The sequence below is a fragment of the Eufriesea mexicana genome, unplaced genomic scaffold, assembly GCF_001483705.2.
Source record: "Eufriesea mexicana isolate 0111107269 unplaced genomic scaffold, ASM148370v2 scaffold794, whole genome shotgun sequence".
Classification (NCBI taxonomy): Eukaryota; Metazoa; Arthropoda; class Insecta; order Hymenoptera; family Apidae; genus Eufriesea; species Eufriesea mexicana.
Genome location: NW_016908953.1, coordinates 1,346,099 through 1,363,572, shown reverse-complemented (window position 1 = coordinate 1,363,572; position 17,474 = coordinate 1,346,099). Strand labels below are relative to the sequence as shown.

Below are 17,474 nucleotides of genomic sequence, written 5' to 3'. Positions count from 1 at the left end.
TGAACCGTTATGGGACTCGCGTTGTGGTTGGTGATCCTCTGATTCATGTTTTGCTGCTGCTGCTGGGACATCTGCTTGTTCATCTGGTTGTGCTGTTGTTCCAGTTGGTAGTAAGTCTGGTAGGTGTTCTTCTGACACATTGTTTTCTGCTGCTGCACGTTGTTCTGGACGTACTGGATCTGAGTAGGGTAAGGGCTGGCAGGCTTTTGAGTCTGAGACAGAGGAATACCTTGGTTTCTGGGATGAGACGTCTGTGCTTGAGGATAGGTTGACTGAGACTGCAAATATGGCATGTATCCATTCTGGGAATACCTTATCTGCTGCTGCAGTTGGGGAGAATAAGACGTGGGAGGTTTTGCCACATTGGGCAGCCCTGTGTAGGTGTCTCTGACAACATCCTGGCCTTCGTTGCCGTATGAAGCACACAGCTTCTTGTCTGCCAACGACCCTACTGACTCGTTCGAATTTTGCCTGCCAAAAGTGGGCTTAATGGTGTCTGGGATAGGTATGGGGTTTACGCTCCTCAATTGATCTTGGTACGGAGTCGCAGGGACGCTGTCAGCTTCGCTTTTTAATGGCAGAGTCTGCTGTTGGAACTTGGTAGCAGTACAGTTCTCTCGGTTCATCTCTGCCTCCTGGAGACTTCTGATCTCGCGAAGAACTTGGGCAGTTTCTGGCTTGTTCATCGCTGAACGGAGGACCCTCTCGAGAATAGGATTGGGTATGTAAGAGTCTTTCTCGTCGTCCTCAGCGGTAGCCACGAGAACGACTTGATCGCAGAACGACACGCTTTTCTTCTTCCCTATTCGTCGTTTCACTTTCCTCGGCGCGATGTCATCTTCGCTGGGCAGGATCGTGGTGTTCTGAATGGTATTCTGCATGGCAACTTCGCTGATGTCATCCTCGGGATAGTCGATAGGCAAACCGTTTTCATGCGGCAGCGTGAGAGACATCGACATGATGGCCTGGTTCAATCCACTCTGCTGCGTTTGCATGGGGTTACTCGGAGCCGTGGTGGAAATGAAACTGTTCTGACTGGAACTGGATTCGAAGCTAGAGTTCATGATCGACTGACTCGAGGGACTCTCAGTTTTGGTAAAGTTCGCCAGATTTTCCGAGGAGAGTTTCATTGGTCTCGATTCCTCCGTGTGCTGAATTTCCTGAGGAGTATCCAGCATCGGAGAAGGAGAAACGCAATTCGCGTTCTGCTTCGTCGGAACCTTCTGTTCAGGTTCGGTTTTCGTGACCGGCTGCAGCTTGATCTGCTCGAATCTAGCCGCCATGTCTTTCACGGAGGAAACAACCCTTGGACAGTCTGGTACGTCACGACTGGCCTGATCGTAGCTTTGACCAAGGCTATTCATCATCAGGTCGCTCGTCCTTCGAGCTATCGTTGGTCCAGGGATCGTCGGAGCGGATGATCTAACTTTAGGAATATCCTGTTCGAGAGGACCCTGTTTCTTCATCCTCCTTTCAGCCTGTTTAGCCTGCAACTCGCGCAGCCAGGTTTCTCCTGACGATTTTTCCTCTTCCTCCTGCTCTTCCGGCCTCTTGTCCTCTCTCGGAGCTTCGCAGGGCAGAATCTGATCTCTCTTCATCTGCAACTGTGACAACAGACTGGTGATATGCTGGCTATCCAGCTGCTGCTGACGCTGCTGCGGTTGCTGGTGCTGTTGATACTGCTGCTGGTATTGCTGCTGTTGATACTGATGATACTGCTGCTGTTGGCTGTCCTGAACGTGATTAGAGCTTTCGTCGATCGGTGGTGGCGGTGGTGGGAAATCCTCGCTCGCTTGCCTCGAATGAGACACGGAATGGATAGAGGGATAGGGCGGGGGTGGAAAATCTTCGCTAGGTTGTCTCGAATGAGAAACGTTTCCACCTTCTGGATACGGAGGCAAGGAATCCACCTGATTTGGCTGCTTCACTGGACTCTGCTCACTGTGCACGTCAGCTCTGGTAACCACGAAAGTGGGTTCGTACAAAATCCCATTGGCGTACTGCACCACGTCGTCCTGGATTCTAGGCTTGCTGTTGTAGCTCGAGGGACAGGACGTGGGCACGTTCGCGACGTTCTGTTCCATGGAGTATGAAGGCAAGAACGGAAGCGAATGGGACTCGGACGAATAATCGGTATAGTTGGACGACCTGTTAGACCCTCCGTTAGAATTCGTCGCGTTCACGTGATTCCAGTAAGTCCCATTTTGCTCCTGAGGTGGATTCGACACGCACTGACCCTCTGGCGCAGGATACGCCGATTTCTCGGACTGCTGCTCGTTGTGCACTTCACCCGAACACTTAGACTTGCTAAGCTGAGAAGTGGTCCTGAGCGGAGGAGGCGGCGGAACCTTCGCCACGTGTAACACTTTGCCGGCGCTGCCGTGGAAGCTTTTCCTCATCAGACGACTTCTCTCCAAATTCGGGTTGCTCGTACTACCCGGACTACTGTTACTGTTCCCGGTGAACTCCAGGTGGCCCTCTGACAGATAACCGCTCAGAGACTGGCACACCTCGTTACCCTTCAAACCTACGCTGGAATCGTCCACTGACTGTTTCGGCAAGGTGTTGGAGGCTCCCTCCACGCTGGCGTTCGCCTGTCCATCCTGTCCTTCCCGCAGATCCGGCATGCTCCTGTTCTTTCTCTTGATCAGACCACCCATTAACAGTTTCCTACGGATCTTGTGTTGCTTCTTTCCCTGTTTCTGCTCACCGTTCGCGTTGTTGGACTGAGAATTTCGCACGTTGTTGGCAATAGTGTCGACACTATCCTTCGACTTCTCTACCTTGGCTCCTTTCGGCGAGGGAGAAGATCTAGAGGGTGCGATAGAAAAGTCTTTCGAGACGTTCTTGTTCCTCTCCTCGCTTCGAGCTCGTTTCTTGTCTTTCTTATCGTCGTCGCAACGTTTCGTGCGACTGAACAGACCTGTCCTTTGCATTGGTCGATCGTACAGCATGTACTCTTCGTCCTCGATCACGTTCACGGCTGTTGCTTTACTGCGTAGAGTCTTCTTTTTTGGCAAGGTGGCGTAGATTTCGATGCTCTTCGTAGCTGGCTTGTCGTTTGTCGTGGCTGGCGCATTTACAAGCAATTCTCGACTGTTCTGTCTAGAATGGTTCCCCTTGTCCCTGGAACTCTGACGAGAGTGTTGGCTGGACTTGCTGTTCTCTCGCGAGTGTCTACCTTCCGGTGCACCTTCTAAAATTATTAGATACATATGTTAGACATTAAACCACGAGTTGCACGAATAATTTAATTTCCATAAGATTCGTCGAATAACTGACCTTCTTTTTCTCCATTAGCTGTCGCCTGCTCCTGCAACATCCTTCTGTGCAAGCTTTTGCTCCTCATCAAGCAAGTGTTGTGCTTCATTCTCGCTATCGTGATCGTGTAAGGATTATTGTACGGTGCATCCATGGCGGCTCTAGCTTTGCTACTGGCTGCGCTGCACAGAGCAACCGCGGTGCTGAGGTCACCTGCATCCTCGGCAGCTCGAGACTTGTCCAGGAGCGCGTCGGTTTCCTTGCAGAGGCGTTCGCAGTCGTCGCCTGAGGAAGCTTGGTAGCCTTCCGGGATCTGGGCAAGCTATGTTAAGTAAATCGATTTAACTCTTTCGTGTGTTTTAATAATATTTATATTTCCAGAACAGTGCAAGCACTGTAAATCTCTTTCGACCGGGCTCACAAAAATTAAACTACAAAGAAGAATAAAAAGGAAGCCAATATTTCAACGCATAAATAATCCAACTCGTCGCGTTTTAAAATCAAAGAAATACGTTTGACCAGAGCCAACGTTGCACAGAAAAGTTCTAGGTCACACTTGCGTTGTCTATTTCTCGTATTCTTCCAATGTTACTATTTCACTGTTACGGAGATCAAGACGTACCTGCAGGTTATGCTTCAGGCCCTGCTGTAGCGGAAGGCTGTCCGTGGAAGACAAAGAATACGAGTCGTATCCGGCATCGTAATGGCCGCTGCTGCTGCTCGAGAGTTCTCCGGACTTGCTGGTCGGGCTTTTCGGCACGCCCGAGTTCCTCTGCATTTTGTTTACGATATACAAATACGGATTGTCCATCGTGGTGGAGGAACTCGAGGAAGCGCTGTTCCGATCGCCGGACCAGTTTCCGGAATCTCGCCTCCGAGGCACGTTCAAGTGATCCGGAATACTGATGGCATCCTGCGGCGTCGATCCTGCGCTCAGACTGCGCGTCAACTGCATTTGCTGCTTCTTCTGCTGCTGCATCACGGTCTCCACCGCACGTCGACTGATATACTTCGATTCTGCCTCCCCGTCCACGGTGTCGACACCCTTCGATGGAAAATAAAATCCTTGGTTACCATACATAGCACTACGCTCTTTATTCTTTGCGTTTCGTAATAATTTACCATAAAGTTGAATTTGCATATTATATGAAAAATATTTTGTTACGTTTCTTCAAGCTTCGTTTACGATTTTGTTAAACATCTTTATCTACATTTCTGACCTCACGTATGTGTGATGATTTATTAAACAATATTTAAAAGACTCTAGTCTATTAACCCTTTCGCTACAGCAGGTGTCGCCACGAAGTTTCTTCCACAGAACGAAGCGACGTGTCAAAGATGGAAACATTGCCATTATACAATCTTCAGTGTTAAATCTTTCGACGAAAATTTTTTGAAGAAAAAGACGAAAGGAAAAACTAACCATCGCAATAGAACTTGCAATTCTCTGCCAAGGGAGCTAAGAGGAACGGTAGCACTTGTCTCAATCTTTTTATTTAATTTTTCTGACCGAAAGGGTTAACGGTGATTGAAATAAATCGTATCGTCACATAGATCATCAACGCGAAATTTACCTGATTGCCGAAGATATTGTTCTGAATGTCAGTCAGATTCTGATAATCGCTGTAAATCCTGCGCTGCGTGTAAGGGTGAGGAGGGCTGTCGGGATTGGGCGTGATGGCACGTCTGGCAGTACTGTTGATCGATGGTTTTTCCGGGCTGGGCGTGATCGATCGTCGAACATTATTCTTCGGGGGTGTCTTCAGTCCATTTCCGTTCGGGAAAGGCGTTACGGTTTTCGGGGCGTTCTCCGTGTTCACCGGGGTTCCACCAGGGGTTGCGTACAGCAGAAGCAGCGGCTGATATCTACCCCTTCTGCACTTCTCCACCACCTGCTCCCAACGTGGGCCTATTTCCTTGACGGTAGCGTCGTCGAAGTAGATCCACACCTGGAAGAAAAATTGCCAAAAAATCCAACCATCAATTTATTATCTTTTAATAATCACTATGTAAAATGAAAATATTTTTGGCCCACTGTGAAAGATCGAAGACGTGATTTAAAAGGACTATATTTTAACCTTTTGCACTCGAGAGGCGCCTTTCAGTCGCCATTTGAAAAATTTCCAAGCTCGATATTAATTAATATGTGAAATTTAAAATATTAAACAGTATACGAGGTATCGAAATTAAATATTTCTACGTGTTAATTATTATATGATTTTTCACTTACTGCTCGAAAAGTATCATCAGCTTTATAACAGAAAATTTGTCAACTCCAAACTTAGCCAAACTTAGCCACGTTAGCCAAAAAATCGTCGAGTGCAAAGGGTTAAAAAGAGCAGAGTAAACGACAGAACAAAATTCGAGAACATGTCGGAGCCAAATAATTTTCTTCCAGTCATGTACTATATCTCGTGATTACACGTGGCGTGCTTATTCGCTATTATTCGTGTCTGGATCGTACTCTGAGAAGTATCTCACGTAACATATACTTAACCACAGATCGACTGCTACTATGCGTTATTTCAGCGTGAAGATCGCTTGGTGTAATGATAGAGAGAGAAGATTAATTTCTTATGTAAATGGGAATCGAGTTTGATTCATTGATTGGCATAATTAAGGGTAGGTACATCGTAATCCGTGCTAACCTTTAGTTTAGTGTGGAAAAAGAAGGTGGAGTAGTGTTTCCCGTAATACGTGACGACCCCGACGAGATTGTGCACGGTCGAGGCACCCCATCGAGAGTCCACCACGCTGTGGAAAACATCGCTCAATCTGAGGGACGTTCCCACGGTTGCGAAAACGTCCATGATATGCTCCAACGATGGCCGTTCGCTATCCCATACGACTCCGACGGAAACTATTTCCGGCCGGTTCATCAGAGTCCGGCAGATTTGGATTTTCGCACCGCAAGAGCTCTGTAAATGAAAAGATCTTCTATCATCCGGCTGGTAATTACAGCGTTCGTTGATGGGACAACAGAGACATGGAATTTATTTCATCAAAAGCATATAATAAATAACTCTGTTAATAAATTCGTAAATAATAAAATAAATATGACAATGCATATTTATGTGAAATATACGAGAAATAATTATTAACCCTCTGTAAATAGAAACTTGCGAGGTTATGGTATAACAAGGTAATTATTGATTACAGTATTTTCCGTAAAAGTGGAATCCAGGAATGAATATTAACTATACAGAGATTACTTGGAAACAATATAATGGTATACTGATAGATTATGATAGCAAATGACAGAAAAATAAAATAAAATTTTAAAAAGGTATAGATTTAAATATACGTAACAGAGGGTTGAAATAAACGGTGTTTTTAACCCTTTGCACTCGAGAGGTGAGCTTCAGTAAGTATTTCATAAAATTTAGAAGATCGATATTAATTAATATATCAAATTTAATGTAATGTAACAATGTGCGAGGTATTGAAATTAAATAATTCTACAATTCTTTATTTAATGCTCAAAAAAGTATCGTCAGTTTTTCAGTAGAGGATCATTGATTTTCTACTCTTCTCAAGCCAAAACATCGTCGAGTGCTAAGGGTTAATATTATTCGTAATATTTTTTTAGTAAAAGGTGATGATATTTTTTATCTTATTATGACACTATGTATAGTAAAAAATATAATTAGGGTCTTAGCAAATATAGTTTCCGAGCTATTTAATCTCCAAGTATAGATGGCGACCGAGAAAAAGTAGTAATTATTTCAGTGTCGAAATTCCTGCAAATCGTGGAATTTCCTGGCTGCACAAGGTTCTAACTGAATCCACACAGCATCCACACGGTCGACCAAATAGCCCGCGGCACTCGAACGATAGTTATCGTTCCACTTCAAAGAGAAAGTCCGCGGGATATTATTTCCAAGAAAGGCCAAAGGAGAGTGTGCCTGATCTTGTCAGCCGGATGAATCAAACGCGAGTCACAGGAACTGCTTCGAGGTTCTAACTCGTGAATCGTTCGCCATCGAAAAATGTCCCCAAGGTCTAGTTTGCGCGAAAGAGAGTCGATCAATCGGTGAAAAGTGACGTTACTCACCGGACAATCCCTGATGTCGCCCATGCCTCCTGCTTTCCGAAGCAGCTGACCGAACAGATCCGGGCTGTTTCGGGAATTAGGTGGTGTCTGGCGAGCTTGCGACGTCAGTGCTGACGCTGACACGTAGTGGACCATCTGTAAAGAAATTTCAGTTCGAAATTTTGTCCAGTTGTTACAGAAATTAAGCGATTGTTGAGTGAAAAAGAAGCTGAGTAATATCGATCTTGAATATCGATGTCTTTGGTAACAATCATGTTTGGCAATGAATTAAATGATGTTTGGCACGTGTTTACTAGTCATTATAGACTGTAGACGGCTACGAATTAAATAAATAAACGAATGAAATAATTAAATATAAATAAAATAAATTAATTAAAAATAAACGAATTAAATATTAATTTTAATTAAATTAATAAATTTTGTGCCTATATTTTAACACTTTATATACATTTATGTAATTTTCTACATAATTATACCGTTGTAATTATAAATGTATATAATGTAATTATAGTATAAATAACTAATAATATTTTATGTACAATTAATAGATATATAAAATTTAAGTTAACCAACATTTTTTAACATTTTATATACATTTATATAATTTTCTACATAATTATACCATTATAATGAAAAGTATTATAAATTATAAAAGTATATAATGTAATTATAGTATAAACAACTAATAATATTTCATATATAATTAATAGATATATAAAATCTAAGTTAACCAAAACTTTTTAACATTTTAAATATATTTATATAATTTTCTACATAATTGTACCATTATAATGAAAAATATCATAAATTATAAATGCATATAATGAAATTATAGTATAAACAACTAATAATATTTCATATATAATTAATAGATATATAAAATCTAAGTTAACCAAAACTTTTTAACATTTAAAATATATTTATATAATTTCCTACATAATTGTACCGTTATAATGAAAAGTATCATAAATTATAAATGTATATAATGAAATTATAGTATAAACAACTAATAATATTTCATGTATAATTAATAGATACATAAAACTAAAGTTAAAATTAACCAAAACTTAATCAAAGTTAATCTTTGAATTTCTCCACAATCTTCGATAATTCATAGATAGATACCATAGAAATTGAAACTCGAGACACGTATCTCGATCAAAACTGGTTAAATCCGAACCCATAATTATCACGCTCGGTCATGGTTAGCGATGAAAAATTTAAATAATCCACGAACTAATTGTACTTTCCAATCCACGCTTATTCTATCATTTACCCCGAGATAAGAAAAAGTTGCGACTCCGTGCTCTCTCTTGTGTCTTGCAGCGTTCCATCGGTTCCAGAGTAGTAGCCAGCTGGTAAAAGCGATCGGCCATGACCGATACGAGATTGCAACGAGTTTCGCGTTTTTACAATCGGCCGACAACAGCCGATACCAGCACGAAGGGAGAACCAACTCCACCCACGTGAGCTGTTCGTGGCCTGAGCTCGATTATGCGCCGCGAACGTGCTCGAAAGGGCACTGCGCTTTTGTTCTTACCCCGCGTTAGGAAACGTCCACTTTTCCTCTTAACTTGGACACGAGATTAAGAAACACGTTAATTCGCTTTGCCCCGATATCGAGTCTCAATCTCCAACAGAGATATTAAATTCCTTGCAGATTTCGCAGGGAGAATTAAATATGGAATATATATTCGGCCCTAATTGCGTAACTTTCTCTGTCATTCCGTTTTGGCGCACGTGATAGGTTTATGGTTCGTTGCGATCATTGTTCTAGGAGCTGTTACTTTTATTTATGACACGATTCGAAGTATTGACAGTTATTGGTAATAATTGGTAAAATATTTTTCTTTGTGTTCGTGCTGGCAGAGAATTCTATTTTACATGTCAAATTTTGGCAATTATTGCTAATTTTATATTTTCCAGTGACAGTTCTTTGTTTAGGATATGATTCAGAATACTACTAAACGTAATTGACACCGATAAAAATTCTTCACACCTGTTCTGTCATCTCTGTCATTTTCTGTAATAATAGAAATATTTTTCTTTGTGTTGTTGGTGCTGGCAGAGAATTCTATTTTACTTGTCAAATTTCGGCAATTATTGCTAATTTTATATTTTCAAGTGACAGTTCTTTGTTTAGGATATGATTCTGAGTATTACTAAACGCAATTGACACCGATAAAAATTTTTATACCGGTTCTGTCATGTCTGTTATTGCTAATAGTTGGTAAAATATTTTTCTTTGTGTTCTTGCTGGCAGAGAATTCTATTTTACTTGTCAAATTATGGCAATTATTGCCAACTTTATATTTTCCAGTGACTATTGCCAATTTTATATTTTACAGTGACAGTTCTTTGCTTAGGATATGATTCAGAATATTGCTAAACGTAATTGACACCGATAAAAATTCTTCACACCTGTTCTGTCATCTCTGTAGGTTAAAATTCTGTGAAAAATTGGGGACAAATGTTAATTTCTGGATTCTTCAAAAGGAAAAGGGAATTTAATTGGGGATTCTTGGTAAACCTTAAGATCGTAAATCGAAGTCTTAAAAATATCACAAAAGGCACAGCAATATCGGGATATGGCTGTTATTCGCGGAAGTTGGAGCCTGATTTCCATAAGACAAAAAGCTTGCGGCGAATGGAAAGGAATTAAAAAATTTAATCGTCCAGGTTGGTTTAATGAAAGAGAAAACAAGCGAGGCACGATGAAAGCACAACGAGGCGCGAAGTTCCCAGAAAATTATATAATTTTATCATAGAAAAAGAGTAATTACAAAGTACCGTGAGCGAAATACGACTTTCGTTATTGCATTTGTTCAGACCCTCGCCTGGTCTCGCCATCTTATCGAAACTTTGCCACAAGTAATTCCATGTTGCTAACTAGAAATTTAATTAACTCTTCCATACACCGTGAGATATACTCACTCCCACGATAAGGAACTTTTTGTGCCCGCTTCTTCCACTGTTCTTTGTTGCCTTGTTTAATAAATCCGTCAAAATAATCGATGGAAAGTCTTCAACGCGAAGTTAATCAAACAACGACACGTCTTTCCGACCTTACGATATATCTACATACGTGTACCGACTCGAAATAAATTCGGAAAAATTTTATTCAATCTCGTATTTTCGTATTTCAATCCTGTGAAGCCTAATTCTAATACCTAAATATTAATACCTAAATGCTAATACCTAAATACTAATACCTAAGTATTAATACCTAAATATTAATATCTAAATACCAATACCTAAATATTAATACCTAAATACTAATATCTAAATATTAATACCTAAATACTAATATCTAAATATTAATACCTGAATACTAATATCTAAATATTAATACCTAAATACTAATATCTAAATATTAATACCTGAATACTAATATCTAAATATTAATACCTAAATACTAATATCTAAATATTAATACCTGAATACTAATACCTAAATATTAATACCTGAATACTAATACCTAAATATGAATACCTAAATACTAATACCTAAATATTAATACCTAAATATTAATACCTAAATATTAATGCTTAAGTACTAATACCTAAATATTAATACCTCAATACTAATACCCAAGACCAGACCATTTTGACAAGGTTCGTCAAAACGATCGTTTCGTTACTTAGACACATCACATAATGGTCCTTATTTATTATTATTTAGTGCCACTATATGATTTATTAATTTACATTTATTATTTAGTGACACTATTAGATACTAAATATATCTATGAAATTTTTCGAAATTAAATTTCAGAGAAATATATAAAAATGATTACAAAACACGTTATATACATATACTCATATTTTCTCCAATTCAAAAGTACAAAATACACCTAGCATGCTACGCAAGACGAACACTAGCCTCGATCAATGGAAGCATGTATCACATCGAGTGAACGATTAATAAGAATTACTTCCTCGTTCTTCACCTACTCTGTCATACTGCTCGAACAGCCTCAGAAAAATGGCGTCGCGCGAAAACGAGGAAAGCTTCTCGCGTTCGACCTGAGCACGTTTCCAGTACAAAAATCGCGGATACTCCGACGTGGAACGCGAATGACAGAAACGGAGAGAGGAATAATCGAGAGTTTCACTTTCCTCAAGGAGTCGAGGCGGAAATAATCAAGCTCGTTGAACAGGGGGCAGTTTACCAGGAACGCGATAACAGTCGCTCGGGTATGCGTTCGCGGTGATTAAATCTGGCGAAACTGTGAAAAGAAACGTGGTATAACGCTTTCCGTCCATCTTGCTGCTTCATTTTTTGCCGATTGGTTAGAGAAACGCTGGAAAAAGCGAGGAACAGGGAAGCGCATTTAAATAGGAGCAGGTCGCGTTCAGAACCGGTTTCGTTGAGATAAACCGCGAGGTTCAAACGCTAATAAAAGCTGACAGAGGGATGATGGAGTCCGGAAGAAACGGCTTAGCCGATGACTCAGAATGGCGGATAATTTTCGATATAGTGATCAGAGTTTCCATCAAGAGAGGCAAATTTTGCGGTATCGTTTTTGCAACGAGAACCCTGTTCTTGTGCATTTTCGCGAAATTGGTTCGCGTAATTTATGCTGGTCGAATTTGCTTCCACGATGCACCAGCTGTGGCTAGTACTATGACGCGTGATTAATGGCTGACTATTCGCGAACGATGAAATATAATATATAAATATATAAATAAATTATAAATAATAAAATCGAATTATAAGGGAACAATAAAATTTTTTGATCCTTTTTCCTTTGGTCTTGCTCTGCTTAGGGGTTTTATGGGGGACGTTCATCGTTGATCGTTGGGGGTGTGTGTTAGCTTCGACGTCTTTCCGCGATGGTGGATGTTTAACACTAGGTTTACGGACGTTATCTATTTATATTTAGCACGCTATCTATTTATATTTAATATACCTATTTCTATGGACACCTGTCAAATTTACAGGTAAAGGAAACCACGTGTCTTTTCTTTTTTTAACGATTAGTTTAATTTAAAAACAATTACAATATTAACAGTCTTAATATAAGTTAACTGAATCTGTTACCATCGTACAATTGGAGCAACCCATCCGTCAAATTCACGGGTTTCGTAAATCTAGTGTTAAATAATTTCGGTCCTTATGCCTATCGCCTTAAGGGTGATTTATTGACCCCTGCTAAGGTTCACCCAAGTGGTGACTACTTAGGTGATAACGAGTGTATACGAATCAAGAGACACTGGCAATATGGACATAAACAGTCCTCCATTTAACTTGTGATATTCAGTCCTGGGGCCGGAACACTTAACCCTTTGCACTGGAGAAACGTTGTTAATTAATAAATCGAATTTAAAATTGCCCAACGACGCATGGAATATCGAGGTAAAATAATTCTATATCTTACAATTAATTTACAATTAATTCTTATTTACCGTTTTGAAAATATCATCGACTTTATGGCACAAGGTCTTCGAATTGCTACATTTCTGTAACGAAAATATCGTCGAGTGCAGGGGATTAATTTCGCTATGATTTCTTCGTACGAGCTACGAAGCTGATTCCAAGAATCTACAACGAATCCTTGTTTCTTGGCAATTACACCCTTCGATCGACCCCAGAGAGCCGATTACCAATTCCAATTTTGCTCATACTCCCTCAACGCTGTTTTATTGCGCGAAACAGTATCTCCAGGCCCTCTGTGTATATACCCCAAAATCCACCCCTTCCCTACTGCTCGTTCGCGACCAATGAGCCGTCAAATCCCTATCAGCTAATCCGTTTACACGAGACTCGATCGTTCGGTACCTCGGCGAGCGTTAGAGGCTTCTTAGCTAAGTCCCCTAAATCGCTTAAACCAAGCCTAAGGGGCCAACTTCCGTTTACCTTCTTCGTTTCTCCCCCAGTGGCCTGGCCACCCTTGGATGCATCGATTCCACGATTTTCCTGGGCTGGACAATAAACGCGAATTTTATTTCAACGCAGGTCTTTTTCCATTCTATCGCGTCTCCGGGTCTACCTGCGTAGGCAACGTGAGAAAAGAAACCAAGCTGGTTGACGAGGAAAGATCGTACGGACAGATGGATTGGATGGCCTGGGGAGAAAGAGGAAGGAGAAACTATTCTCCGGACTATCCTTGAAACGTAATGGAACGTTTCGCAAGAAACACGTTTTCCACGAGCCACACGCTATCGAGGGATCCTGTATCAGGCATGTATAATATAGCAGAAGTGTCGGCAAACGCGGGGCTTTTAAATGCGATGGAATTTTAGAGACGTGGCGGAGGATGGTAATGACCAAGCGAGGTTGATGACGGGGAAAATTGCTGTTACTGGATGATCTCGTGCTCGCTCAGGGTAACTGCCACAGGCTCCGGAGAAGCGAGTTGCATTAACTGTTCTTTATTCCCTTTCGGAAGTGATTTCGCTTTTTGCAAAATGTGGTTACACGTGCAAGTTGCTTCTCCGTAGGTGTAGGTTAATTTCGAGTAATCTCCGATATTCGTAGGAATAGCAGAGGTAACATTGTAGAGGTACGTTGTTCGTTATCTCGCCGTCGATATTGAACAGCTAAGTCGGTATCGAATTTTGCTGCTAAAATTACTAAAATTACACCGATTACTCGGTCAGTGAAATTTCAATTTAATATGCAATCTTGATATTTCTGGTATACACTGAGCTTAATTTAATAAGTTGTTAGTTTGGGAGTAAAGTACCTACTAATTCGAATTAAACTGACAAAGAGGGTGCAAGTCCTTTGGGTCAGTGATTTAGTTGAAATTTTGCAGGTTTGTAGATTTAATTATCCATTTCAAGAAAATATTTTATTAGAAGGGCAACTACTCAATAGTTTTTAAGATACAGATTTATTTCGAATATTTATCAAGTGGGCTCAGATCGAATTTTGCTGCTAAAATTACTAAAATTACACCGGTTACTCGGTCAGTAAAATTTCAATTTAATATGCAATCTTGATATTTCTGGTATATACTGAGCTTAATTTAATGAGTTGTTAGTTTGAGAGTAAAGTACCTACTAATTCGAATTAAACTGACAAAGAGGGTGCAAGTCCTTTGGGTCAGTGATTTAGTTGAAACTTTGCAGGTTTGTAGATTTAATTATCCATTTCAAGAAAATATTTTATTATAAGAGCAACTACTCAATAGTTTTCAAGATGCAGATTTATTTCGAATATTTATCAAGTGGGCTCAGTTCCCATGGAGTCTTGCAAGAGGCACAGGTTTGGATGCTATTTTAAAATATTATATGTAATTTTGGTAGTCAGGAAAATTACCATTAATAGAGAGGTTTCATTTGAGTGGATAAGAGTGTTTCATGGGAGTATGGTGGTCTGCATGTCGAGAGTAGAGTACATACTAATTCGAATTAAACTGAGCTCGGCTCAATCGATATATCTCATTGATCAAAAGGAATATCAGTGTTTTCAGTATAATATACTAGTCATTCTCTTTTACACTAGAGGTACCGATCTTTAATGGGTACCTGTATATAGTTGGCATAAATGATATTAATTTTAGTGATACGATGAAAATAAATAAATATATTAATCACAATTTTATATCAATATGAGTCGATACTAAGTTCTTTTAACACTAAACGTACCGGTACTTTACACATACTTATTCTTACCACAAGAGGTCAAATGATTTTTCGAAGAAATTATTAATTTATTAAAGAAACTAATTCGCAATATAAATTTTGATTTATAATAAAATAATCAAACATGTATTTTTATTTTCGCAAATAAAATATTTAAAAATATTTAAAAGCAGGTATATGTTTATAATAATTGCAAAAAGGAAAATTCCAGAATTAATTGGAATTAGAATTAATTTCCAGAATTAATAATTTAATTGGATTAACTCTTCTAGTGTTAAAATAAAATGGAGAGTTATCGAATATTCCTATCACCTATAACTTTCTATCCCATTCTCATCCCAAAGAAATTTGCACAATTCTAATCATTATGTGGTTATATTTAAAAAGGTAAGAAGAGATGATCATTTGCTGGGAAAATTCGATTACAGACCTGTGTAAAAGGCAGAGGCTCCGAGGTGGCGCCGCAAGCTCCGCAGACGCTTTGCTCAACCAGCGTCATGGCGAACTTCTGATGCGGCACGCAGTGTCTCGCACTGCACATGTCTTCTGCCTCCCCGCTGGCGATGTGCAGATGTATACGCAGAAGAATGTTTTCCTGCAAACAACGTTCCGTTAACGCATCTCGTTACTACCGTATCCGCGTTGATACACGGCTGGAAATAGAAACAGACGAGTCCTTGATAACCGATCATCGATTACGGTAATTTCAGCGAGTAACTAGCAGCAAACGACGGCTGATTTATCGCACCCTTTTAATCGTTACGGCAGAAAATAGCCGCAGTATCTTCGATTTCCAGAAAGCGGATCTTTATCCGAGGATATCGAAACTGACCTCGGTTTTCGCGAATTTTCCAAGGAAAGGTTAAGAAAATTTTTACGCCTGTCTCTATGGACGAACAAAGCTTCCTGTATACGATTTTTCGAGCAAGAAACGGATGCATTGGGATTCTAATAAAATAAAATTTCGAATGTCGTCGAGTCGGAATCGTAAAAAGCAACCGTGCAACCCCATGAAGCGTTCGCGTGGAACGTCATATATTATCATATTCTTTCCTCTGTCATCCTGGCAGACACCGGTGCTGGAAGAAGTATAAAGGGGGTCGTAAATTCAGCCGAATGTCAAACGGCAGCAGGTCCTGAAACGTAAGTGTGTTCGGGTCCGTATCGGGAATTTAGAAATGTATACAGCGGTGTAACTAATGGGCAGCCATCGCGGTTAATATTCGTACAATTCTAAATCACGTCTCATAGTCTATTTTGCAACGTTTCTTGCGAACTATCAGTGCCGAGACTGTAAACACCCGTTTGTTTAGCTGCAGAATTTGCAACTCGCTTTCTGGTCGAACGAGAAGCAATCTTAACCCCTTTACCGCGGGACAATTAAATAGAAAATACAGGTGTGTCGCAAACTGCGAACGAACGGCGTACTTGCTTGCTTACTATAAATATTAGTTCGTCGTGTGACACAGTTTATCGCGTTTCCACTAATTATTTCGTACGTTTGTGTTCGCTGACCCGAACGCGGTTTAGAACAGACAATCCACATACTATATACTGCTCGAGATAATCTGGACTTCATCTTAATTTTGCACGTTTCTAACTTCGGTATAGTATTAATAAAAATGTACCATAGAATCCCTTCATGAGATTTGAAAATAATGTACATTTTATTTTAACTTAAAATTTATTAAAATTTATTAAAATTTATTTGACGTTCATTTCTCGGTAAATGTGATCCTAAGTATCGTTTCCTATGTTTATCTCGAGATGCAAATATCGCAGACACGATAGTGCCACTTTCCACCCAGCTCTTTGTACTAACTACGTAACGACTGGCATAACTAATACAACCATTTAACCATTCGCGTCCTCGTTACGATAGACAAATAGCCATCATAGCCAGGTAATTACCTAACCTCTCAGCAGTCAATCGTCTGTAAACCCTAAACTCAGCCGACCATAGGATGCTTTTCAATTCCATCTAGTGCGAGTTGAATATTCAATAAATCAAACATTTATCGATTGTGAGAATATTTCACGGCTAACGGTCTTCAATCTCGTTTTTCATATATTCGTTTTTCCTATTTTCCATATACCTATCGAAGTCACGCTTGTACTACTTTTCTGCCGAGTTTTTTCGTATAATCAACATTTCATTCGTGTCCTCGTTCCAAGTAGACAGGCGACAATCGTGATCATGGTCAATAGTGATCGAGTCTGAACTCTGAACGTCTATAATACTGTTTCCCATTCTACGCAGTATGCATTAACACGGTAACTGCTATGGTGGTCATCAGTGGCAGGCGCTTGTCTCCTCGGTGCGGCCATGTTGGTCACCAGTATCCGTCGATATTAATTTCTCAATTTATATTTGTTTTAATCTAACCATTTTCTAAAAATTTGAACAAAGGAAATAAATAAATAGACATTAATAATTTGCACCATTTTCCCCATATTGTTTAATAATTCATCGTTGTACAATAAGAATAATGAAAATTTTATCGTGGCCTCCTGAGTCAGAGTGTTTTTAAGAGTGAGCGAGTGGGAGAAGAAATTTCTGGAAAGAG

The 17,474-nt window shown here is 40.0% G+C and overlaps 1 protein-coding gene across 1 annotated transcript in view; it reads right to left on the bottom strand.

Moving 5' to 3' along the window:
- Nucleotides 1–17,474, bottom strand: part of ec (ubiquitin specific peptidase echinus) — a 133,592-nt gene that overhangs the window by 760 nt on the left and 115,358 nt on the right. The window contains exons 4-10 of the mRNA XM_017899091.1: nucleotides 15,338–15,502; nucleotides 7,316–7,450; nucleotides 5,910–6,179; nucleotides 4,836–5,210; nucleotides 3,884–4,306; nucleotides 3,283–3,583; nucleotides 1–3,196 (exon numbers count right to left, since the gene is read on the bottom strand). Of these exons, the coding sequence (XP_017754580.1) occupies nucleotides 1–3,196; nucleotides 3,283–3,583; nucleotides 3,884–4,306; nucleotides 4,836–5,210; nucleotides 5,910–6,179; nucleotides 7,316–7,450; nucleotides 15,338–15,502 (4,865 nt within the window). The remainder of the gene's footprint in view (nucleotides 3,197–3,282; nucleotides 3,584–3,883; nucleotides 4,307–4,835; nucleotides 5,211–5,909; nucleotides 6,180–7,315; nucleotides 7,451–15,337; nucleotides 15,503–17,474) is intronic.